This window comes from Felis catus, chromosome D3 (genome assembly GCF_018350175.1).
Source record: "Felis catus isolate Fca126 chromosome D3, F.catus_Fca126_mat1.0, whole genome shotgun sequence".
NCBI classification, from domain to species: Eukaryota; Metazoa; Chordata; class Mammalia; order Carnivora; family Felidae; genus Felis; species Felis catus.
This window is the reverse complement of record NC_058379.1, coordinates 56,632,142-56,659,527: the sequence shown is the minus strand read 5'-3', so window position 1 is coordinate 56,659,527 and position 27,386 is coordinate 56,632,142. Positions and strand designations below refer to the sequence as shown.

Here is a 27,386-nt window from a genome sequence, read left to right as displayed (position 1 = left end):
CGGACCCCTGCCCCCGGCCTCTTGACCACGCAGCACTGTGGGTAAGTGGATGGCCCGGAATCAGGCCCCATCCCTGCCCCTTTGCCCGTGGTCACTCTACCTGAGCTTGGCAGGTTCCTCATCTACAAGGCAGGCATGGAAGTAAGCGTGCAGGACTTTTGAGAAGGTTTAAAGGAGTTTCTCTTTAAGGTGCTGAGAACAGTGCTCGGCACATGGTTAATACTCTGTGTCAGCTGTTATCATTTGCTGCATAGCAGTGTATATAACGTTCTTCTATTTACTTGGTAACGTTGTCTCTCACCTGCTAGAGTTTTAAGAAGCCACGGGTCTTGTTCAGGTCAACTGCATAAAAAAGAAAAATCGGGTCACCTATAAGATTTTGTAATCAGCAATCAGTGATCAGTGATGCATATAGTGCTAGAAGTGTCTTTCCACCCCCTTCCTGCTGACAAGCTCATGATACCTGGAGAAATTACATCACTGAGTTGCTGTTGACATTGTGAATTGGTGAACAATCGTTTCAGTAATTCCTTTGATAGTACCTAGCAAGACATTTGCCGCTCTCCTTTGACCCCAGCAAGCCAAGTCCTTGGGATATCCTTGAATAATTTGAAAGGAGAAAAATATATTCCTGAAAATGTGCCTCCCATAATTATTTATGGTAGTCAAACTTAGAAACAACCTAAATATTCTACACTAAAGAGATAGGTAAATAATGCAGATGTTATGGATGGGAAGTAGAAGTGAATATGAAAAAATAGAAGCACATTAAGATTAGGGAATGTACAATTACTTTTTCTTTTAAATAGTTCCTTTAATGTCAAAATAGTATTGTTTTAATGCTGTTCAATAGTATTAAACTTAATGTTTTATTTAATACTGTTTAATAGTAAGTGTTGAAAAGAAATCCACATGAATACTTCTCTCATGAGACTATTTCTTAATGCTCTTTGCAACAGGCTAGAAAAAATTAATTGGCTGTTTGAGCGTGCCCAGAGTCATAATTTTTCTCAAGCTTCCCTTATTTCTGTTCTCCAGGAGTTCCTGCACAATCCTGGCTGATCTCTTATTGTGATATTTAGTCAGCCTTATGTGCAAGATTTTCAGAATAAATTGGGAATTACTCATGCATATGAATTAATGCCATCTTAGCTCTTCAATTCTCTTAAGGAAGTATTCTTTGAAAGCATGGTTTACGTTAAGATTAAGGGCAGTAGGGGCGCCTGGGTGTCACAGTCGGTTAAGCGTCCGACTTCAGCCAGGTCATGATCTCGCGGTCCGTGAGTTCGAGCCCCGCGTCGGGCTCTGGGCTGATGACTCAGAGCCTGGAGCCTGTTTCCGATTCTGTGTCTCCCTCTCTCTCTGACCCTCCCCCATTCATGCTCTGTCTCTCTCTGTCCCAAAAATAAATAAACGTTGAAAAAAAAAATTCTAAAAAAAAAGATTAAGGGCAGTACTTTCTGTAACAGTGTTATGTTTCTTTGTTTTTAAATTAAAAAAAAAGTTTATTTTGAGCATGCATGGGGGAGGGGCAGAGAGAGAGGGAGGGAGAGAGGGAATCCCAAGCCAACTCTGCAGGCCTTGATCTCACAAACCGAACCTGAAATCATGACCTAAGCTGAAATCAAGAATCAGAGGCTTAACCTACTGAGCCACCAGGAGCCCCCAGTGTTGTATTTCTAAGAAACGTGTCTGTGTCTTGTTTCCACCTGTTTGTTTAATCGTATTTAAGGAGTGTCCTTAAGGAAAGCTCACCTCCCTGAAGATTAAAGCCTACTTATTTATTTCCAGTCCAAATGTCTGCAAAATTGAGAAAGTCCTCGCTCCATCCACAACCTTCAGAGCAGTCTGACAGCATTGTGATAGTGAAGATGGAAGAGGAAGAGCAGATCTGTGATCTGGACTCCAGCCTCCCCTGGAGCACCTCCTGCAGCCCAGAGACCTTCCACCAGCAGTTCAGGCACTTTGGCTACCAGGAGTCCCCTGGGCCCCGGGAGGCTCTGAACCGGCTCCGGGAGCTTTGCCATCAGTGGCTGAGGCCCGAGGTGAACTCCAAGGAGCAGATCCTGGAGCTGCTGGTGCTGGAGCAGTTCCTGGCCATCCTGCCTGAGGAGCTGCAGGCCTGGCTGCGAGAGCACCGGCCCGAGAACGGAGAGCAAGCCGTGACTATGCTGGAGGAGCTGGAGAAAGAGCTTGACGGGCCAACTGAGCAGGTAAAAAGGCATCAGGCACGGACGGGCAACCAGGCTGGGTTAGAAGCTCTGGGCCATTATTGGGGTAGAGCTCTCAAATTGTACTCCCACTGAACACGCTAAACATGTTGGGTGGTGAATGTACTCCCAGCTGTGCCAGAAAACTGAACACGGCTGTGCTTTCTTCCTCCCTGTTCCTGCGTCCCAGGATATTTCTACATAGTTTCTTCTCTCTTATTTTATTTCAAAGTCCCAACGTGGGTCTCTTCTTCAGCCTCAGGTATGCCTAACTGCTTTCAGGTGTTTTTCGGACAAAATGAGGACATGCTTGCAGAGAAGTTGTCACCTTGGGAAATTCATCGGGAATCACCAAATAGCCAGATCAAGCCCATTAAGAAGCAGCTGCCATTAACATCACAGGAGTTTCACTCAAGACAAAAAGGTGAGGGGCAGGATTCAGTTCATGGTGGGAGGTAAAGGTGGCCTCTCACCTGACCACACACATCTCAGCTGCTCTCTGTAAGAGGTCTCAGATCTCCCCTCCTGCCTCTTCTTCACGTGGGAACTTCCACCATTATATGTTGTGCTAATAATGATCACTCTCAGTATTTTGTTCTTGTTTCTTACCCATAGAGTCTTGTAATATCTTTCAGATTTCTAAATCCTTGACATCATCTCCATGGGATTTTCAAACCTTTCTTTAAGAATCATGACCCTTTTGGGGGCTCCTGGGTGGCTCAGTTGGTTGAGCATCTGACTTTGGCTCAGGTCATAATCTCACAATTTGTGAGTTCGAGCTCTGCCTCAGGCTTGTTGCTGTCAGTGCAGAGCCCGCTTTGGATCCTCTGTTCCTCTCTCTCTCTGCCCCTCCCCCGCGCGCGCTCTCTCTCTCTCTCTCTCTCTCTCTCTCTCTCTCTCTCTCCATCCCCCTCTCTCCCACCTCATAAACATTAAAAAGAAAAAGAAGCATGACCCTTTTCTCAAATGAAATTTTACATGGAGTCCCAGCAAGTAAAACAGATGAAAACACAGCTACTCTAACTGAAGCAGGAGCAAGCACTGTTGGTCCACAGGGCACCAACCTGGCCTGTTCTCAGATGTTTTACCTTCAGGCAGCTCCTAAGGGCCCTTCTGAGGGACCATAAAGTCACAGTCTACCTCGTCATATCATACCTAGTCTACCTCATCATATTCTGTTTCTTCTTGTTTGGTTACTGGTGACATCTAGTACTATAATCGCCATATTGCTGCTAAGATGACTTTGCCCTCCTGTGGTGACTCGAATTTGAATATTTTTCCTCACATGCTAAACTGGCCTCTGTTGCTCCTTACACCCCCTTTTTTTTTGGTATTTGTTAACAGAAGTAATTTTCTATTTATTTTATTATTTTTTTAATATAATTTGTTTTCAAGTTAGCTAACGTACAGTGTATACAGTGTGCTCTTGGTTTTGGAGGTTGATTCCTGCGATTCATCACTTACAGTGCTCATCCCAACAAGTGCCTTCCTTAATGCCCATCACCCATTTCCCCTTTCCCCCTGCCCCCCCCCCCCATCAATCCTCCATTTGTTCTTTGCATTTAAGAGTCTCTTAATGGGTTTGCCTCCCTCTCTGTTTGAAACTGTTTTTCCCCTTCCCGTCTCCCATGGTCTTCTGTTAAGTTTCTCAAGTTCCACATGAGTGAAAACATAAGATATCTTTCTCTGACTGACTTATTTCATTTAGCGTAATACCCTCCACTTCCATCCCCGTTGCTGCAAATGGCAGGGTTTCATTCTTTCTCATTGCCAAGTAGTATTCCATTGTATATATAAGCCACATCTTCTTCATTCATTCATCAGTTGATGGACATTTGGGTTATTTCCATAATTTGGCTATTGTTGAAAGTGCTGCTGTAAACATTGGGGTACATGTGCCCCTATGAATCAGCACTGCTGTATCCTTTCGATAATTCTTTTAATTTTATTTATTTTTTTTCCTTTGGATAATTTTTTTTTTAATTTTTTTTTTAACGTTTATTTATTTTTGAGACAGAGAGAGAGCATGAACAGGGGAGGGTCAGAGAAAGAGGGAGACACAGAATCTGAAACAGGCTCCAGGCTCTGAGCTGTCAGCACAGCTGACATGACCTGAGCCGAAGTCGGATGCTCAACCGACTGAGCCACCCAGGCGCCCCTCCTTTGGATAATTCTTAGTCGTGCTGTTGCTGGGTCATAGGGTAGTTCTATTTTTAATTTTTTGAGGAACCTCCACACTGTTTTCCAGAGTGGCTGCACCAGTTTACATTTCCACCAGCAGTGCAAGAGGGTTCCCATTTCTCCACATCCTCACCAACATCTTTTGTTCCTTGAGTTGTTAATTTTAGTCACTCTCACCAGTGTGAGGTAATATCTCAATGTGGTTTTGATTTGTTTTTCCCTGACGAGCGATGTTGAGCATCTTTTCATGTGTCTGTTAGCCATCTGGATGTCTTCTTTGGAAAAGTGTCCGTTCATGTCTTCTTCCCATTTCTTCACTGGGTTATTTGTTTTTCATGTGTTGGTTTCGGTAAGTTCTTTCTAGATTTTGGATACTAACCCTTTATTCGATATGTCATTTGCAAATATCTTCTTCCATTCTGTTGGTTGCCTTTTAGTTTTGTTGATTGTTTCCTTTGCAGTGCAGAAGCATTTTATCTTGTTGAGGTCCCAGTAGTTCATTTTTGCTTTTATTTCCCTTGCCTTCAGAAACGTGTCAAGTAAGAAGTTGCTGTGGCTGAGGTCAAAGAGGTTGTTGCCTGTTTTCTCCTCTAGGGTCTTGGTGGTTTCCTAGCTCACATTTAGGTCTTTAATCCATTTTGAGTTTATTTTTGTGTGTGGTGTAAGAAAGTGATCCAGTTTCATTCTTCTTTATGTTGCTGTCCAGTTCTCCCAGCACCATTTGTTAAACAGACTGTCTTTTTTCCATTGGATACTCTTTCCTGCTTTGTCAAAGATTAGTTGGCCATACATTTGTGGGTCCATCTCTGGGTTCTGTATTCTATTCCAGTAGTCTGTGTGTTCGTTTTTGTGCCAATACCATACTATCTTGATGATTATAGCTTTGTAGTAGAGGCTAACGTCCGGGATCGTGATGCCTCCCGCTTTGGTTTTCTTTTTCAACATTACTTTGGCTATTGGGGTCTTTTGTGGTTCCATATAAATTTTAGGATAGTTTGTTCTAGCTTTGAGAAGAATTCTTTGCATCACTTTTTACAAAAGTGCTTCAAAATGGCTAGCATAGCTTTTCCATTGCAGATACTAAAAAAATAAGTGCTATGGAAAGAAAAACCAAAGCAAAATGAGGGGGATAAGTATTATCAAATAAAGTGGGGACAGAGTCTTATTAAATAAAGTGGTGGAGAAGCCCTCTTTGATGAGTGACATCTAAGCAGAGACCTTCCTTCTAGATGATCATGCTGGATAAAATGGGAGTCAGAAATGAAAAGGGAAACCCCAACTGGGAGTATCTCCCCTCCTCCCCCCAGCACTGCTTCCTTATTCTATGGGGTTTGATCAGCTAAGTAAAGTTAGAGTTTTTCCAAGAGAATTTTAATAAGAAAATATAGGAAAAATAAAATACAGAAATGTAGAGATTTAGAAAATATTTCTCTTACTGGATAAGTACCTGCTCCCAAGAGGCTTGTGCCGGGGACTTAACACCTCCAGTCTAGCAGTTGTCTTGGCTTAACTAAGAGAAAAATGAAAGTCTGTTCACACTCCATCAGGATCAAGAGGGAACCATCCCTGCTTCAGCGGCTTTTTGTGGCAGTGACTACAAAAGTAATTAGCCTTAAAGCCAGGTTTTAGGATCTCAGAGTTGGCAAGGACTATGTTCTACCTCTGAATGTCCTCACAGAGGCCTTTTCTACATTTTTTGTTTTGTTTTGTTTTTTATTTATCTTTCATCATGATAAGTGCACTCCTTAGTCCCCATCCCCTTTTTCTCCCATTCCCCCACCCTCCTCCCCTCTGGTAACCATCAGTTCTCTATAGTTAAGAGTTTGTTTCTTGGTTTGCCCCTCTCTCTCTCTCTCTCTCTCTCTCTCTCTCTCTCTCTCTTTTTCTCTCTCTTTCTCTTTCTCTCTCTTTCTCTTTCTCTCTCTTTCTCCTTCACCCACCACCCTGCTAATTTGTTTTGTTTTTAATTCCACATATGAGTGAAATCATGTCTTTCTCTGACTATTTCGCTTTATATTATACTGTCTAGCTCCATCCATGTTGTTGCAAATGGGAAAATTTCATTCTTTTTTGGCTGAATAATTTTAGTGTGTGTGTGTGTGTGTGTGTGTGTGTGTGTGTGTGTGTGTGTGTATACATCTTCCTTATCCACTCATCTATTGATGGATACTTGGGCTATTGTAAATAATGCTACTTTAAACATAGGGGTGCATGTATCCTTTGAATTAGTGTTTTTGTATTCTTTGAGTACATACTCACTAGTACATTTGCTGGATAATAGGCTAGTTCTACTTTTAACTTTTTAAGGAACCTCCATTCTATTTTCTACAGTGGCTGAACCAATTTGCGTTCCCACCAACAGTGCAAGAGGGTTTCTTTGTCTCCACATCTTCACCAACACTTGTTTCTTGTGTTTTTGATTTTAGCCATTCTGGCAGGTGTGAGGTGAGATACCTCATTGTAGTTTTGATTTGCATCTCCCTGATGATGAATGATGTTAAGCATCTTTTCACATGTGTGTTGGCCATCTGTATATCTTCTTTGGAGAAATGTCTGTTTATGTCTTCTGGGCAAAAGACAATTTTTCAATTGGATTATTTGTTTTTTGGGTATTGAGTTGAATCAGTTTGTTATATATTTTGGATACTAACCCTTTATTGGATATGTCATTTGCAAGTATTGTCCCCCATTCAGTAGGTTGTCTTTTAGTTTTGTTGATTGTTTCCTTTGCTGTGCAGAAACTTTTCATTTTGATGTAGCCTCAATAGTTTATTTTTGCTTTTATTTCCCTTGCTTCAGGAGATATTTCTAGAAAAATGTTGCTATCGCTGATGTCAGATTACTGCCTTTGTTCTCTCCAAAATTTTATGGTTGTGGGTCTCACACTTAGGTCTTTAATCTAATTCAAATTTATTTTTGTGTGTGGTGTAATAAAGTGGTCCAGCTTCATTCTTTTATGCCAGTACCATACTGTTTTCCTGTCACTTTGTAATATAACTTGAACTTTGGAATTGTGATACCTCCAGTTTTGTTTTGTTTTGTTTTGTTTTGTTTTTCAAGATTGTTCTGGCTATTAAAGGTGTTTCATGGTTCCATACAAATTTTAGAATTATTTGTTCTAGTTCTGTTGGTATTTTCACAGGGATTGCATTAAATCTGTAGATCGCTTTAGGTAGTATAGACATTTTAACAATATTTGTTCTTCCAACCCATGATCACTGAGTATCTTTCCAGTTCTTTGCATAATCTTGAATTTTTTCATCAAATGTTTTATACTTTTCAGAGGATAGGTCTTTCACCTCTTTAAGTTTATTTTTAGATATTTTATTGTTTTTGGTGCAATTGTAAGTGGGATTGTTTTCTTAATTTCGTTTTTTGCTTTCTGTACATTGATTTTGTATCCTGCAACATTACTCAATTTACCACTTGTAGTAGTTTTTTGGTGGAGTCTTTAGAGTTTTCTGGATATAGTATCGTGTCATCTGCATATAGTGAGAGTTTTACTTCCTTACCAATTTGGATGCCTTGTATTACTTTATGTTGTCTAATTGCTGTGGTTAGGACTTCCAGTACTGTGTTAACTGAAGGTGACAAGTGTGGACATCCTTGGATTTTGACATTGAGGTCACTTTAGAGTTTGAGGTATCAGAAGTGAATTTGAGACAATCCTTACCATTTACTAAATGATTTCTATTTAAACCAGTAATAATGCCATTCAACTAGTACTATAAAATACATACAAGAGTAGAGGTTTTTCGTAAATGGGTGCTTTGTGCTACCCTTGATTTGTTTGAGGTGTCTGTTATCTCAGTCTGTAATTCTCCCCCCTTTTCCCCCTAATTTTTATTTTTTGAGCTTATTTTCTATATTCATTTTTGACCCTTGGCTTTCCTCATTTCATTCCTCATTATTAAACTTTTCTCTGTTGACCCTCGCACTAAGTCTTGTCTATTACTACCCACTGCCACATTTGTCTCCTCTTCTGCTTGTTTCTCTGCTTCTCCCATTATTCCTTATCTTGTAGTCTCTTTTCTTCCAGATTTTCTTCAGTCTCTGATATATCTTTTTACTTCTACTCACCATTCTACTTTTTGCATGTTTGTTTTCATCTTTATAGTTGACTGTCTCCTCAGTATGTAAAGCTTTCCCTCTTGCTTTATGATGTTCTCAATGTGTTCTGTCTTAGCATCCTCATCTTCCACACTGTGATGCTATTTTACAAACATGCTGGCTAATAAATAATCCATATGTATTTCATTTGGATCATTCACTTTACCTTTCTTTCTGAATAGAGAATGAGTGAAATTGCTTTTCTCTATATTATTTCAGCTAAAGAGAGCAAAACTATCAATGTGAATTCAGCTTCGAGGCAAAAGACTCCTCCAACCATAGAACTGCCTTACAATATTTCTGACACCCTTCATATGAATGCTTCCCAGAGTTTCACGTATAGAAGAGCTTGTGAACAAGATAGTGGGTTTGAAAGAAAACAGAGAAACCCTTCTGGAAAAAAACAACATAAGTGTGATGAATGTGGCAAAGTCTTCAGTCAGAGCTCAGCCCTTATCCTACATCATAGAATCCACAGCGGAGAGAAACCTTATGCATGTGATGTGTGTGCAAAGGCTTTCAGCCGAAGTGCAGTCCTGATTCAGCATCGAAGAACTCACACTGGGGAAAAACCCTACAAGTGTCATGAATGTGGGAAAGCCTTTAGTCAAAGCTCAAATCTTCTCAGACATAGGAAAAGACACACTAAAGAAAAAGTCCCATCAGGGTTGTAAGGGAATCAAAGCATTTGCTCAGAGCTTTGTCAGCAGGATAAGACAGAAAGCACACACACTCTTTCAGTATTTCAGTAGTTTTTAGTGGGCACTGGTTTGCTTTCAAAAGTCATAAGAGCTACAGGAGAGAATGTAGAATATCTTCTATCATCATTGTTTGCTTTTCTGCTTATCAGTGCAGTGTCAATCCAGATGTTTGAGATTCTAAAGCTGAATTCAAATTTCCATCCCCAGGGCAGCTCTTGCTTGAAAAGATATTCCCAAACATGTTCTATTTCCATTACTAACACAAGTAATAAACTAGTATATTTCCTTTTAGACAAACATATTTTCCCTGTTGAGAAGGAATCAGTATCAAGATAAGTGTTTTCTTCTAGTCCATAACTTGAGCATTAGAGTTCTCAGACCAAAGATTAGAGCATTTTAAAAATTTTTACCATTTGTTTTCTCTTACCAGATTCAAAATACGAGAATAGGATTGAGGAGACTCAAAAGAATTGATACCTTCAGACCTAGGCTGAAATGTCCAGGTTCATTGTTAGGAGGCAGATGAGTAAAGGCACTTAATCTCTTATGGAAATCCACAAAAGCCTATATACTATTGATGATACTAAGTAGTTTCCTATGTAGGAAATAAATAATCTCCTTTACAATGTAATTTGGAAGTAAATCCGTGAAAACATTAAGATGGCTCTACATGTCTTAGGAACATTCTACATAAGGAACATTCTAATAAATAGGGCTATCTGTGGGTGCTCATATAAGGTTCATGGTCATCTTAAAATGAAAAAAGGGAGATGAAAATACTGTCCAATTAAGACTGATATAATACAAATATTAGTAAGTGTGGCGTGTGATGGAGAAGTACCACAGCTTACATGGAAAAGGAAAAGGAAACCCTTAACAACTGACCACTATCCTTCACTGTTCTTCATGGCCCATTTCTGGCATAAATCAGCTGTGAATATGTTTCAGGCATCACAAGACAACCTTTTCAGGGTCTTATGCATGCTTAGTAAGGCTTGTTTGTAGACAGGTTGTCAGGACATGAGACCCTGGGTTTTGATGCTCCAGTACAAAAGAAGACATTACCAAATTTCAATTTAAAGAGTCCACTGAGTTTTACCCATAGTTAAATCAATTAGATTTCTTGTTTAAAAATAAAATGACTGACTTGTATGTTATTAAAATTATTCTGACAGTGTACAACATAACGTTTCCTTTTCTAGAGATTCTTGATAAAACTATTACAAGAATACATGCATTATAATGTTTTTTGTGGTGCCACAGTTACCCAATATGGAAAGCAAACATCAGAAATGAAAGTCTTCAGGAGAAGGGAAGAGGGGACTCATAGTAAACTTCTTTGTCTGAGCAGGTTTCTTGTGAAGTATAAACATTGCATTATCAGAAAATCCAACCATATGTAGTGCTTAGAGTAACTCCAGACACAAATATGGGGTTACTATGCTCTACTTAGAATATTAATAACATAAGATTGGTAAGGAGAGAGGTGAATGTAAATTGTAATTACAGAATTTTCTGATAGTGATTATACTTTGTAGCTGTAGTTAATAGGAATATAGGGTTTTGTATATTTTCAGTTATTAAAAGTGTAGGAGTATTTGGGCTCATTCTGTTCATAATTAAAGAAAGGAACAAGCCATCTATTAAAGCAGCAAATGCCTCAGAAATATGTATTGTGAATTATTGCTTAATTATTGAAAGAGTTTGTTGTTACTATGTGAATATAATGACAGAATCTTAATCAACTGTTCTGAGGGAAGTTGTCTTCACTTGGTGCTGCCATAAACCTTAAAAGGTTGTATTCCCTGCATTGTGAGTAATCTGAATTTCTCCACAAGAAGGTGGTATGAGTCATATCATCTAAGTTCATGACGAAACTTTTAAGGCTGTTGTGTACTGAGTGATCTTGCACTTATAAAAATCACTTACTTAGGGGTGCCTGGGTGGCTCAGTCGGTTGGGTGTCTGACTTTGGCTCAGGTCATGATCTCATGGTTTGTGAGTTCAAGCCCCATGTCTGGCTCTGTGCTGACAGCTTGGAGCCTGGAGCCTGCTTTGGATTCTGTGTCTCCCTCTCTCTCTGCCCCACCCCACTCATGCTCTGTATCTCTCTTCTTCAGATATAAATAAACATTAAAACCATTTTTTAAAAAGTCACCTAATGAGTGGAAGGGGCTAGTTTATTTAAAGGGAGAATTAATATGATTTCGGCTAACCTTGATTTTTAAAATTAGCACGATATTAGCACCCCTATTAGATTAATTCCCACAGATGTTGAATACTCCCAAATGAAATCGGTATTTTTAAGAATTTAACTTCATCTTGGCTTTTAATGTTAGCTATAAGCCTATGTTCTCTCTTTACATGAAACCAGATCACACGTTTATCATTGTCCTTAAACTTACCTGTATCAGGAATGATTCTGGATGCAAAATCCACCTTTGATGGTTTAAACAAATAAGGTTTTGTAACCAGAAAGCCAGAGGTTAGTTGATGCTGGCTGTCAATCAGCAGCTGAACAACAACTGGTCTGGATGTGGTCTCTGCCCTTTGGTCATTCCCTCATGTTTATTTTATCAGGCAAGAGAGCTTCAGGAATAACATCCAGGATCAAGTCAGGAAGAAAAAGGAAGTGGAGCTCCAGCAATGACCATCTCCTTTACTAGGAAAAGTAAAAGCTTTCCAAGAATCCCCAGCAAAATTCTGCTATGTTTCCTTTTTGCAAATGTGTTTCAGAAAGCATGGGTTTTCAACCTCTAGAGGGGAAGCAGCAGGGCAGGTGGGGATTGGGAATGACAATGGGTCAGCCAACAATGTTTGCTATACTCCTTGGCCACCTTCTTCATGGGCATATGGCTATGATTTTGCCTCCTGCATTACAGGGGGAAAAATAACTTAAAAAAACTTCCTGCCATCAAATTTGCCAACCTATCTACACTTCACCCATCATTTCCCATCTTCAGAATGAAAGAGGGGTCTCACTGGCCCCTCATCATTCCTTCTCATCTCTGAAGGACCTTGGCTGCCATTAGTAATTACCTATCCCCTCTTCTATTTCTTCATCCTTTGCCTTCCTTGAGAATGCATCTCTTCAATATTTAAAGATGGTGATGTGACTGACCCTCCAACTCTATACTTTGCTGGTGCATCCACAAAATTTGAGATGGTAGCTAATCCCTGAGTGAGGGGGAGCAAAGTGACTTAGCTTTGACTTCATATGCTTCCATTTCTTTCAACCAAAATGATCTTTCAAAAACATATGCTTGATCATGTCACTTCCTTGCTCAAAACATACGCTTCCCATTGCTTTTAATATACAGTTAGCTCCTAAAAGTTTTTGAGACTCTTCATGATCTGACCACAGCTTACCTCTTCAGTTTTATCTCTTGCCATTGCCTTCATACTCTATGCCAAAGATATTCTGAATTTTCAGAAGTTCTCCTGCCTCCAGCCTTTGCATGTGCTCCTTTTGAACTCTTAACATCTTCTGCACTTAACTCCTATGTATTCAGATTTTAGCTTAGGCTTCTTCCAGGAAGCCTACCCTAACACTCTGAGAGTAGGCTGGGGACCACTACCACACCCTTCTATTTTTTACATAGCAGTCTGTTCTTACTGGTATTTATTACCCAAAATATTTTTAAAATATCAAGCTGCAAATACGGCCCCAAAGAAGAGGAGGAGGAATGATACTTTGGGAAGAAAGAAGACATGAGATAAATGAAAAGCCCTCTTGCCCCTGGTAATGATGAGGCAAAGAGATCAGACACAGGTGTCCCTTCATCTCTGCAGCCAATCCCTGCAGAAATGCCAGAGGGGATTGAAAGGGGAGAGGACTGCACCCCCTTCCTATTGATTGCATTGGGAGAGCAACTGCTGAAGAGACTTCCTATTTTCCAACACTGAATTATTGTAAAAATGGCATTGTAGTGCTAGGCAAAGGGCCTCTACCAGCTAACATCTCACTTAGAAGACCTATAGCAGTTCTCCATGCCCAGTGGGGACCTTGGAAAAGAGCTGATTGCACCACCTGGAGAGTTGGGACTGTTGCACAAACTTTGTGGATCTTATAGCTAAGAGCTGCAGGACCCAGTGGGCCCAGAATCAGCTGGGAGTCTCAGCCATACCTTACAGGGTGGTTAAAACTGATGTGGGGACAAATCACAAAGGAAGGGATACTGGCTTCCTGCCTAGTCAAAAGAACAGATCATTGGTTGCTATAAATTTGATGAGCAAACACAACAGCAGACCAACTGTGAAGACTGGAGACTAGAAAAGGACAGCAAGCCCAACTGAGACCTAATCTATAGCACTACCTCACCTAGTGTGAGTGAAACCCCCTTCCCAGGTATCCAGATGGCAGAAAAGGGCAGAGCAAGGAATAGCCATGTTAGGGAGTTGAACTTAAAATGAAATGAATAATTAAATTCTTCCACTACCACCACCACCCACCCAATGGGGTGGAGATTCAAGAAGTAAAAACATCAGTTATAAGAAATTAGCTCCATTTTCCTTTGCATATTTGAGAAGAATTGTGATAACTTTTTACCCCACCAAATGGACACTTATATCTGCTTCTGTGTTGACCCTGCTATTTTATGTTTCTTGAAAGAATGAACTGACTCATTCACTGGTGTTCCAGAGGCATCTGGCACAGTACCTGACCCATAACAGGCACTTAATTACTTGTAGAATGAAAACACTTGCAAATTATATGTCTGATAAGGGATCAATATCCAGAATATACAAAGAACCCCTGCAACTCAACAACAACAACAAAAATCCCAATCAATCCATTTCAAAAATGGGCAAAGGACATGAATAGGTATTTCTCCAAAGAAGATACACAAATGAGTACAGGAAAAGATGTTCAACATCACTAATCGTTAGGGAAATGCAAATGAAAACTACAATGAGATATCCTCATACCCATTTAGGTGGCTTTGATTAAAAATACAAAAAGTAACAAATGTTGGCAAGAATGTGGAGAAATCAGAACACTTGTGCATTGCTGATGGTAATGTGAAATGGTGCAGTCACTGTGGAAAACAATTTTATAGCTCTTCAGAAAGCTGAACATAGAATAACCATATGATCGAGCAATTCCACTCCTAGGTATATATCCAGAAGAACTGAAAGCAGGGACTCAGACGGATACTTGAACACCCCGATCATAGCAGTATTACAGTAGCCAAAAGGTGGAAATAACCAAGTGTTCATTAATTGATCAATGGATAAGCAAAATGTGAGAGATATATGTATATAATGGATATTTTTCAGCCTTAAAAAGCAACGAAACTTTGATAATGCTACAACATGGATGAAACTTGAAAACCTTTTATGCTAAGTGAAGGAAACCAAACACAAAAAAAGAAATATTGTATGATTCCATTTATATGAGGTGTGTAGAACAGGCAAATTTATAGAGACAAAATAGACAGTGGTTATCAGTGTTGGGGGAAGAGGATGAGGAGTTGTTTAATAGTACAGAATTTCTGTGTGAGTTGATTAAAAAGTTCTGGAAATGGGTAGTATGATTGTTATATGACATTATGAATGTATTTAATGCCACTGAATTGTACACTTAAAAATGGTTAAAATGGTAAATTTTATGTATATTTTACCACAATTAAAAAAAAAGCATTGGGGAAAACAAAGAGGAGATTACTTTTATATAGTTCCTGCCCTAATAAAGTTCATATTCTAGCAAAAGTAGAAGTAAAAACCCTATGGAATGAATGTTGTTGAAAGGCAGAGGACCTGGGAGATAAAATCCAGACAAGTGTTTGGTGAAAGGACAACTGAATGTAAGCCCAAATAATGTTCTCTTTTCCACTAACGTTGAGGACAGGCAAGGATGAGACTACACTAGCAGCCCTAGAAGATTTGGATGGACCATATAGACAAATCCTGGATGGCTAGTAAATAATATTAAAATTAGTTGTAATTTCCATCTTGAATTCAAATTATTTCCTTGTATAAAGTTATATGCAAAATTAATTGTTGATTCCTGAAGTTTTACCTAATGTATGTATCTCATTTGGGTCTCTTAATCTTACTTGAATTTTAATTTAGCTCAGATAACTAGCTTGTCTACAACTGAAGGATTATTTTTATTTAAAGGCTAGAATGACATTGGTTGGCAGCTTATATAACACATGGAACTCTAGTGTCTGAGCTAATGATCAGCAGGTAAACATCTGCTATCTTTTCCTATGCAACTTGGCTGACTCTAGTACACGGCAGAAGGAGTTGTCAGGATTGTAAGTAGAATATCTCCATTTGGACAGGTCAGTAGGTTGCATTAGAACTGGATTAATCCATTAAACTTTGCTTTTATTCATCACCTATTAGCAGTCTTGTCACCTAAGTGATCATACAGTTTGACTTCTCAATATTCATTCAACCCCAAATTATTAATCTAAGCCAGTCATGGTAATCCTATTCTACCTGCAAGTAATTCTGATTTAGGAATGGGCATATCACCTAATCTGGGTCAATGAGATGCTAGGGGAAACCTGTTTTATGGTTTCCAGAAAAGTTTGCTTTCTCTAAAAGAGAGACATATAAAAGAGATGATACCTTTCTATCTCCAGATGCTGTTGTGGCTATGATGGCAGGCATTGCTGCTATAGCTGGCAGATAAAGCCGACACATGGAGGAAGGATCTAGGAAAACTACCTAGAAACAGGACTCAAGTCCTGAGGTACCATTCCTTTAAATACTTACATTAGAAAATAATCAAGGTTTAAGGGGCGCCTGGGTGGTTCAGTCAGCTGCGCGGCTCACTCTTGATTTGGGCTCAGGTCATGATCCCAGGGTTGTGGTTGTAGGATCAAGTCCTGCATCCATGCTTAGCATGGAGCCTGCTTAAGATTCTCCCTCTCCCTCTGCCCCTCGCCCCAACTTGTGTACTCTCTCTCTAAAATAAAAAAAAAATTAAAAATTAAAAAGAATATAAGAAAGATTTAAATTCAGTGACCTAATTATCTACCTTAAGAATCTAGGGGAAAAAATATAGGAATTTAAAGCCAAATAAGTAGAAGGCACAAAATGATAAAAAATAAGAATAGAAGCTCGGTTCTAAAGAAGGTAGAGTAAGCACATTCCACTCTGTCTCTCTCTCCACAGAGAGATTCCCACAGAATCTGGGACAGAATGCATGAAGCAGCTGCTCCCTGAGGACTCCTCAAAGTAAATAACAGCAAGCAGATTGGGGAAGAAGATGAGAATTTGAAGTTCCCCTGAACTGCACTGAATTTACCCTTATTTCACTTTGGTATCTCCCAGCCTAGACTCAAAGGCAGCCTGAAACCCAGAAGTGCACACAGAGAGAGAACAGGAAGAACTCTAAGAGAAGTGCTCTGTGTCTTGCCTAAGAAAAGGGGCTCCTAAGGTCAGAAACAATGGGGGAAGCCCATATCTCTTTTTCTTCTTTTGACTTCTCTCCTATCATAGCCTTCCAGGCAATACTATGACAATGGCGGCAGCAGCAACACAGCAAGGACAGGGGTCACAGGGAAGTCATCTTAAACTCAGAGGGAGGGGAGCCCTTCTCTCTGATCGGAGGAGCTTTGGTTCCAAGAGTATGGTGCCAATCCCAATGGCTTTTTTTCTCTCTGTTTCCTATCGTTGCTTGAACCAGGATGCAGATACAGTTGAGAGAAGTAAATAGCAGAGCAAGGAAATAGAAAACTAGCTTTGTAGCTGGAAGACTATGAAGGGAGGCTTCAGGGAGCTAGGAAATGTTGAGTTTATTGCAAAGAGGAGAGAGATCAAGTGTAGTCCCCAAAAGTAATGGATGAACACCTCTGCTTGCCTCTAAACTACACACGCATGGATCTGACCCTCAATAGCAGAGCACTGAGAACTGAGCTCCAGGGTAGACTACTTTCCCAGATCCAGACTGGCCACTGGGGAGCATGCACAAAGGACTGGAAATGTCTGAAAACTGAACTGACTTTGGAACGGCAGTCCTCACAGAACTTGGGGCCTGACTCTACCTAAGGCAACTGCCTGCTAAAACAAATCAACTTTCTGTTTAGGGTTTAAAAGATATCCAGAATCTGATAACATAGTATCAAAATGTGCAAGATATAATGCAAAATTATTAGGCATAGGAAGAACCAGGAATATCTCAATTTTCAAGGAAAAAGAAAATCAAATGCCACTGTCTAAATGACACACATGTTAGAATTGTCAGAAAAAGACTTTAAATTAATTGTTATAACCACGCTTAAGAAGAAAGAATGAATGAATGGAGAGATAGAAAACATCAGGAAAGGGGCGCCTGGGTGGCTCAGTTGGTTAAGCGTCCGACTTCGGCTCAGGTCATGATCTCACGGTCTGTGAGTTCGAGCCCCGTGTCGGGCTCTGTGCTGACAGCTCAGAGCCTGGAGCCCATTTCAGATTCTGTGTCTCCCTCTCTCTCTGCCCCTCCCCTGTTCATGCTCTGTCTCTCTCTGTCTCAAAAATAAATAAACATTAAAAAAAATAAAAAAAAAATCAGGAAAGAAATCAAAGATATAAGGAAGACCCAAATGGAAATTTCACAGCTGAAAAAATACGACAACCAAAATATTCACTGGATGAGGTCAGCGGAAGAATGCAACTGACAGATGAAATAGACCAGCAGAAATTACCCAATGTAAACAACAGGGAGAATAACAGATCGAAAAACAAAATCCTTAATGAATGTGGGCACAAAAATCCTCAACATATGTTATCAAATTGAATTCAGCAATGTATAAAAACAATAAAACACCTGGAATGAGTGGGATTTACCCCAGGACTATCTGGTTGACCCTGTATTCAAAAATTAAAGTAATCCACCAGATTAGTAAATTTCAAAAAGAAAAACCACATTGTCATATCAGTTGATGCAGAAGAAGTATTTGAGAAAATTCAGCATCCATTTATGTTACAAATAGAAGGTAATTTCCCCAGACTGATAAAGCGCATCTGTTAAAAACCTAGAGTTCACCACACACCAACTAGAATGGCCAAAATGTGAAACACCAACAACACCAAATGCTGGTGAAGGTATGGAGCAACAGGAACTCAGTCATTGTTGGTGGGAACGCAAAATGGTACAGATACTTTGGAAGGCATTTTGGCAGTTTCTTACAAAACCAAACATACTCTCACCATATGATTCAGCAATCATGCTCCTCAGTATTTATCCAAAGAGGATGAAAATGTATGTCCACACAAAAACCTGCACATGGATGTTTGTAGCAGCTTTATTCATAATTGCCAAAGCTTGGAAGCAACCAAGGTGTCCCTTCAGTAGGTGAATGGATGCATAAACTGTGGTACACCCAGACAATGGAATATTATTCAGTGCTAAAAATAAATGAGCTCTTAAGCCATGAAGACACATGGTGAAACCTTAAGTGCATATGACTAAATAAAAGAAGTCCATCTGTAAAGATTACATATATATGATTCCACTATATAGTGGACTTTCTGGAAAAGAAAACTTTGGAGACAAAAAGATCAGTAGTTGCTGGTGTAGGGGAGATGAAATAGGCAAAGTACAGAGGATTTTTAGGGCAGTTAAAATACTCTGTATATAGATATCATAATGATGGATATGTCATTATACACTTGTCCAGACTCATAGAATGTACAATACCAAGAGTGAACCCTAAGGTACACCATGGACTTTGAGTGATTATGATGTGTCAATATAGGTTCGTCCTTGGTAAAAAAATGTACCATTCTGGTGAGTGGTGTCGACAATGGGGAAGGCTGTGCATGTGTGGAGGTTGGGGGTATATGGAAAACCTCTCTACCTCCTTCTCAATGTGGTTGTAAACCTAAAACTGCTCTAAAAATATATAAAGTCTCAAACAAAACAAAACAAAAAACATAGTCATTATCATACTTAGTTATGAAAGACTGAATCCCTTTCCCCCTAAGACTGGGAACAAAGAAAGTTTGTCTACTCTTTCCATTCCTATGCAACATTGTGTTGGAAGTCCTAGTCAGTGCAATAAGGCAAGAAAAAGAAGAGTAATACAGTTTAGAAGTTAAGAAATAAACTTTCTCTATTTGTAGATAACATGATTATCCACAGAGAAAATTCCACTGAATCTATTAAAAAAGCTTCTAATAGAATTGTGATGGTTAATTTATGTGTCAACTTTACTGGGTAAAGGGATGCCCAGATAGCTGATAAAACATTATTTCTGAGTGTGTCTGTAAGGGTATCTCTAGATGAGATTAGCATTTGTATGAGTAGACTGAGGAAAGAAGTTCACCCTCACCAATTATGGGTGGGTATTATCCAATCCCTTGAGAGTCTGAACAGAACTAAAAAGGCAAAGGAAGGGCACATTTGCTCTCTTTGCTTCAACTGAGACATCCATCTTCTCCTGCCTCTAGTACAGCAACCAGACGGAAGTATATCACCAGCTTTCCTGGTTCTCCAGTTTGCAGACAGCAGACTGTGGGACTTCTCAGCCTCCATGACTGCATGAGCCAATTCCTCTAATAAATCTCTTTATATATATGTTATAAATTATCCTATTTCTGTTTCTCTGGAGAACCTTGACTAATACAGGAGTTTGTTAAGGTTGTAGGATAAAAGTCAATACTCAAAAATCAATTGCAGTTGATCCTTGAACAATGTGGGGTTAGGGGCACCAAACCACCTGCACAGTCAAAAATTCACATATAGGGGTGCCTGGGTGGCTCAGTTGGTTAAGCATCCGACTTTGGCTCAGGTCATGATCTCACAGACTGCGGGTTGGAGCCCCACATCAGGCTCTGTGCTGACAGCTCAGAGCCTGGAGCCTGCTTCAGATTCTGTGTCTCCCCCTCTCTCTGGCCCTCCCATGCTCATGCTCTGTCTCTCTCTATCTTAATAATAAATAAACATTAAAAAAAATTTTTTTAACCCATATATAATTTTTGGCTCTCCAAAAATGTAACTACTAATAGCCTACCTTTGACTAGAAGAATTACCTATAATGTAGTCAACTAACACATATTTATACATTATATACTGTATTCTTATAATTAAGTAAGCTAGAGAAAAAATGGTATTAAGAAAATCATAGGAAAGAGAAAATACATTTACAGTACTGTGCTGTATTTATTCATTTTTAATCCCCATGTAAGCAGATCCACACAGTTCAAATGCATGTTGTCAATGGTCAGCTATATATTTATAAATATTGGCCATGTACAACTAGATATTTTAACATATCATTTTAGATAGCTCAAAAAACCAGTTGGTGCTCAGTAATAAATTGAACAAAACATGGGAAGGATCTGTACGCTGAAATCTACAAAATGCTGATGAATAAAATCTAAGAAGATCAAGCATAGGAAATATAGTCAACACTATCATAATAAGCTTGTATGACACTAGATGGTAACTACATTTATCAGAGTGAGCATTTCATCATGTATATAATTGTTGAATCACTATGTTATACACCTGAAACTAATATATTGTATGTCAACTACACTTTTTTTTTTAATTTTTTAATGGTTTTTTTTTTTGTTTTTTTTTTTTTGTTTTTTTTTTTATTTTTGAGACAGAGAGAGACAGAGCATGAACAGGGGAGGGTCAGAGAGAGAGGGAGACACAGAATCTGAAGCAGGCTCCAGGCTCTGAGCTGTCAGCACAGAGCCCGATGCAGGGCTCGAACTCACAACCGTGAGATCATGACCTGAGCCGAAGTCGGACGCTCAACCGAATGAGCCACCCAGGCGCCCGTCAACTACACTTTAATTAAAAATAAAAATTTTTTAAATCAAAGATCAAAACGAATGGTGAGATATCATGTATTGATTGATTGATGGATTCAATAAAATTAACATGCCAATTGTCCATAAGTTGATCAATAGATTTAATGTAATTGTGATAGAAATTCCAGTAGGATATTTTTGTAGATATATATAAGCAACTAATTCTAAAAGTTATATGGAGTGCTAAATATCTGAAATAATTTTGAAAAGAAAACAAAGCTGGAGGATTCATGCTACCAGATTTTTAACAATTATGATAAAGCTATCATAATCAAGGTTATGGTATTAGCAAAGAGACACATAGATTAGTATAATAGGCTAGAGAGTTTGGAAATAGACCCACAAAAATATGGCTGATTGATTTTTTTATAAAGATGCAAAGGCAATTGAAACAAACTTCTTATCAAATAGAATAACTGAACATCTATATGCAAACCCTCTCCCCACATAAACCCCCAACTTATAATTCATACATTATACAAAAATTAATGCACAATAAATCATGTACCTAATATTAAATATAAAAATATAAAACTTTTTAGAAGAAAACATGAGAGACTCTTCATGTCCTGGTGTTATGTATTCTTAGTTATGACACCAAAAGCACCGTGAAAGACAACAATGGATGAATTGGAGTTCCAAATGAACATTTTTCTCTGTAAAATATACTATTAAGAATAAAATTTAAGCTACAGACTGGGAGAAGATTTGCAAGTGATAAGACAAAAGACTTTTATCTAGAATATATATAGAACTTCAAAAATTTATCAGTAAAAAAATTTTTTTAAAAGAGGTGGATTGGGAGTGGGGGTACTTGAACAGACACTTCACAGAAGAGTATTTATGGATGGCAAACAAGCAAATGAAAAGTTTCTATACATTATTAAACTTTAGGGAAATGCAAATTAAAACCAAGATGAGCAGCATCCAAGGGTGGCTCACTCAGTTAAGTGTCCCACTCTTGATCTCAGTTCAGGTCTTGATCTCATGGTCATAAGTTCAAGCCCTGCTTTGGGCTCAGCGCTGGTCATGAAGCCTACTTTAAAAAAATAAATAAACAAAAAGTAAAACCATGGTGAGATATGACCACATACATATTAGAATGGCTAAACAACAACAAAAGATAACACCAAGTGCTGGTGAATATGTGGAGCATGTGAAACACTCACATTCTCTCTAGGGACAGAGAATCTCCTTTAACTTAATTGATCTCCTTTAATTCATTACAATGTTTAAACATAGATGTCAACATAATTTCAGTTGCACATTTTACATATTGGTCACCAACATTATTCTCTAGGTAGATTTTCTAGGGAGGGGGAAAAAGCCATATATAAAAAATACATTATACATATTATACATATATATGATTTTTATGTATATAATTTTTTAATGCTTATTTTCCAGATTCATATTTTATGTGTCATATATTGTTGATTCTGGCTCAATGCTTCTTTTTTAAAAAAAAGTTAAAATTCAATTTATTGAAACTAAAAAAAGAAAAAGGTCAGATATATTAGCTTCAGCTGCTATAACAAAATACCATAGACTGCGTGGCATAAATAACAGGAATTTATTTCTTACAGTTCTGGAGGTTGGGAAGTCCAAGATCAAGATGCCAGCTGATTTGGTTCTCTGTGAGGGCTCTTTTCCTGACTTCCAGATGACCACTTTCTCATAGTGCCCTCACATGGTGGGGAGAGAGAGAGAGAGGAAGCAAGCTCTCTCCACGTCTTCTTATAAAGTGCACTAATCCCATTATGAGTACCCCCCCCCCATAACCTTATCTAAACCCATTTACTTCCTGAAGGACACATCTTCAAATACCATCACATTGGGGGTTAGGGCTTCAACATGTGAATTTTGTGGCTGGGCACAAACATTCAGTCCATAATACCATATGATCCAGCAGTCTCTTTCCCAAATATTTACTCTGGAGAGATAGAAACTTATGTACATACAAAAGCCTACCCATGAGTATTTATAGTAGTTCTATTCATAATTGCCCAAATCCAGAAATAACTCAAAAGTCCTTCAATGGTTGAATGGATAAGCAAACTGTAATACCTACAGTAAAATATTACTCAGCTACACTCAGCAATTAAAAACTACTGAGACATGCAATAACAGATGAATTTCAAAGGCATAATGCTGAATGAAAGATATGTAAAAGGTGACATACTTTATAAGTCCATTTATATTACACTCTGGAAAAGTCAAAACTTTTGATGGATAAAAATTAGTTGTTGTTTGGGTTGGGGATGTAGGACAGTTGTGAGTGCATCTTGAGGAAGTTGTATGGAATAATGGAACTATTCTGTATCATGATTTTGGTGGTAGTTCCACAAATCTATACATATGTTAAAACTCATAGAGCTATATGCCACAACAAGAGCCAGTTTTACTGTATATTAATTTTTTTTTTTAAAGAACTTCATGGGGCACCTGGGTGGCTCAGTCAAGCGGCCGACTTCAGCTCAGGTCATGATCTCGCGGTCCGTGAGTTCGAGCCCCGCGTTGGGCTCTGTGCTGACAGCTCAGAGCCTGGAGCCTGTTTCAGATTCTGTGTCTCCCTCTCTCTGACCCTCCCCATTCATGCTCTGTCTCTCTCTCAAAAATAAATAAATGTTAAAAAAAAAGAACTTCATAAAATAGACAACAAATAATTGAGCAAATAATGCCAAAAGTTGATTCTTTGAAGAATTAATAAAATTGATGAACTGGAAGCCAACTGATAAAGAAAAACAACCCCAAAATTACCAAGTTTAGGAATGAAAGAGGGGATATCACTACTGGTCCAATAGATATTAAAAGAATATTAAAGAAATATTATGAACAACTTTATGCCAATAAATTTGATAACTTACATGAATTAGATACATTTCTTGAGCAACACGAATTACTTCCTCTTACATCTCATTGACCAGAACTGAATCATATGGCCATTCCTAGCTGCCAGGGAGGTGAAGTGACTATCTGGCAAAGAGAAATAGAATGGTCATGGATGGCTTAATTCAATCACTGCATATGTCTGGGCAGAGTGTTGCCCCCCTCCAATCAAAAAAAATGGGGTGTATTAGAAGTAATAGGGAGTGCTTTATGTAAGAAGTTAACAATGCCCGCTATAGGCTTTTAGCCATTTGCAATCAAAAGACTCCTGGTGCAGGGCCCTTATTGGCTAAAATGCAATCTTTAGCCAGTGTATTTTATTTTATTTTTGAGGGGGGGGTTGGGCAAGAGAGGGGCAGAAGAAGAGGGAGAGAGAATCTTAAGCAGGCTCCACGCCCAGCATGGAGCTGGAGTGGGGACTCAATCTCATAACTGTGAGACATTTAACCCACTGAGACACCCAGGCACCCCTAACCAGTGTATTTTAAATGCCTAGAGGGATAACCATTTTTTAAAAATGAGGCACCTGGGTGGCTTAGTCGGTTAAGCATCCAACTCTTGCTTTTGGCTCAGGTCATGATCTCACAGTTCCATGGGATTGAGCCCCTGTCCAGCTCTTTGCTGGCTGCATGGACCCTGCTTGGGATTCTCTCTCTCCCTCTCTCTACTCCTCTTCCACTCACATTCTCTCTTTCTCACTCTGTCTCAAAATAAATAAATAAACATTACAAAAATAAATGCCCAGAGGGAAATACTTTTGAGCTGAAGGGAAGGACTGAGAGCTTCAAAATAAGTGTTAGAGAAAAGCCTAGAAAAGATCATTTTTTTTGGTTGATTTATTTAAGTAATCTCTGTACCCAATATGGGACACAACCCTGAGATCAAGAGTTGCATGCTCTACCAACTGAGCCAGCCAAGTGCCCATAAAAAGGGTTATTATTGAACAAAATCTGATTAACACTACATTTGAATGTCCGTGGATTTCTTTCCAATGTGAAAACTTCTCTTACTTTGCTTCCTCCATCTTTGTGTGCCTCCTCCCTTCCCTTTCAGCACACTGTCTCATGTAGGTGTCCCTCCCCTTGCCATATTTTGCTTTCACTGTTCTACTTCATTAAAAAAATGTTTATTCGTTATGAGAGAGAGAGAGAGAGTGGGAGGAGGCAGAGAGAGAGAGAGAGAGAGAGAGAGAGAGAGAAAGAGAGAGGGAGAATCCCAAGAGGCTCCATGCTTATAGTGCAGAGCCCAATGTGGGGCTCAAACTCACAAAATATGAGACCATGACCTGAGCCAAAACCGGGAATTGGCCGCTTCATCGACTGAGCCACCCAGGCTCCCCTACTGTATTACTTCTACATTGCCTTATAAATACTTGTTTTCTTGCTTATATCCTAAACAAGACAGTAATGTTAAAGGAACGAATCATGACCTCATTGTAGTCACGTCTAGGTCTCTAGAACCCAGGTAGTATCTACCTGGTTCTTGTGTTTGTTTCTTTACCATTAGTTAATGAATGAGATGCTTTCAAACAAGGTCAAGAGATTTGGCTGGTAGAGAAACAATGAGCCTTCTTTAAGTTTAGACAGATCAGTATTTACAAAGACAGTGAAATCGAGAGTAGCCAAGAGGTACCAACTCCCCATGAGCTTTTGTCTCACACCAAAAGGATAACAAAAGGAGTCAGATGACTTCAACATGAGATATGGAATACCTTGTTGCTGAGGAGCTAAAACCCTGCTGTATTTAAGGCTGTTTATAGTCTGCAGCTGTACTCCAGGCAGGTGAGGCAGAAAGCCTCATCACCACCCAGGAAGCAATGAAGACCTGTCTCACAACAGCCTTCTTGGAAGACAGACACCTGAGTGGCAAATGGCCTTACTGCAGCTCCTTGCAAGCTTCTCATGCTCTCACCTTCTGGGAGGATCACAAGGTGTTCTGCCAAGACTCAAATCAGCTGCAGTTCAAGCCTCACCTACGTGACCTATGTTGCTGGTTGTCCAGCGCTGGCATGGAGCTATTCCCTACACTCAGGTTTCTCAGAGGAATGTGATGCTCTATCTTGACTATATCTTTAAGATGGCAACAGGGGCCACCATTCAGGAAAGAGCCCACATAATGGGGCTCAGAAGGATGGTATTTCAAAGTGGGTATTATGGGTCACTGGCCTCAAAATTAGAGATTTTGACATTAGAGGCTTAGAAATTAGAGTAAATTAGAAAGGGAAACCTCATTGTGGTTTCCATTTACCCGTAGAATTAGGAATAATAGAACGAATCCCAGGCAAAGAGTTTTATAAAATTTTGCAACACTTTCTACTTCCCCAATTATTTCTGTTCGATGTTGTTAAGCTTTTTTGTTCTCTACCATTAATTAGATGCAAAAACTCTTAAAGCAAAATAAAATAAATAAAAAATGCCTTGAGCTAGCTTTTAGGGTCACAAAAGAAGAAAAGTTTGGGAAGAGCAGCCAGGCAGCTTGGTGGCAGTAGTCAAGTAGGAAAGTGAAATGGCTGGATTTCTGTGGCCTCCTAAATGGAGAGAAGAGGCACCAGAGTTAGGCATGCCGGGGAGACAAAGTTCCGGTCCGAGTGTAAAGCAGTACTATACCATCAACAGCTTGCTCACTTGCTATCTCATTCACGAAGCCAGTGGAGGCTGAGGGCCCTTTATGAAGGCCTGAATGAGGCAGAAAGCTGAAGCCTGAGAATCCTGCAATGCTTCTGGAAGGCTGGACCTGTGCTTTGAACATAGACCTTTAACAACAGGGCTCTTTTGTGTGGTTTCTGATGCGTGACATGTGACCTGGCAAAAGCAGCAACGTGACCAGTCCACAATTCATTCGTTTATTCAAGAAATATTTATTGAGTTCTCCACGTACCAGGCAGTCAGCATCCTAGAACTAGGGAGGATACTGTGGTGTACAAGACAAACAAGGTCCCTGCCTTTATGGAACTTACACACAAACACACACACACACACACACACAAAAAAAAAAAAAAAGAAAGAAAGAAAAAAAGAAAAAGAAAAAGAAAAAAACAGGAGAATGAATAAATGAGATCACTCTACTGTGCCATGAAGGGTGGAGAGACTTCCACTGAGACTAGGAATCTAGGGTCACAATGAACCTAAGAACTGAGGTCAGAGTGGGGAGGCAGGGAACAGACCACAGGGGCCTTGCAGGCCAATGTAAGGAGTTTTTATGCCATACTTAAGACAGTGGGGATCCATTGAAGGTCTTGAAATAGAGAAATGAAGTGGGCTGGTTTACTTTTTTTTTTTTTTTTTAACATTTATTTATTTTCGAGAGACAGAGAGACAGAGCACAAGTGGGGGAAGGGCAGAGAGACAATGAGATGCAGAATGCGAAGCAGGCTCCAGGCTCTGAGCTGTCAGCACAGACCCCGATGCAGGGCTGGAACTCACATACCGAGGGATCATGATCTCAGCCTAAGTCGGACACTTAACTGACTGAGCCACCCAGGTACCCCTGATTTACTTTCTAAATGATACCTTCAGCAGCTGTTTTGTGGTATA

General features: G+C 39.4%; 1 protein-coding gene across 1 annotated transcript in view; it reads left to right on the top strand.

The window, feature by feature from the left end:
* The window catches only part of LOC101093719, an 86,845-nt gene that overhangs the window by 915 nt on the left and 58,544 nt on the right, over positions 1-27,386 (top strand). Inside the window, exons 2-4 of the mRNA XM_045041277.1 lie at positions 1,792-2,213; positions 2,493-2,634; positions 8,721-9,172. Of these exons, the coding sequence (XP_044897212.1) occupies positions 1,797-2,213; positions 2,493-2,634; positions 8,721-9,172 (1,011 nt within the window). The 5' untranslated portion in view covers positions 1,792-1,796. The remainder of the gene's footprint in view (positions 1-1,791; positions 2,214-2,492; positions 2,635-8,720; positions 9,173-27,386) is intronic.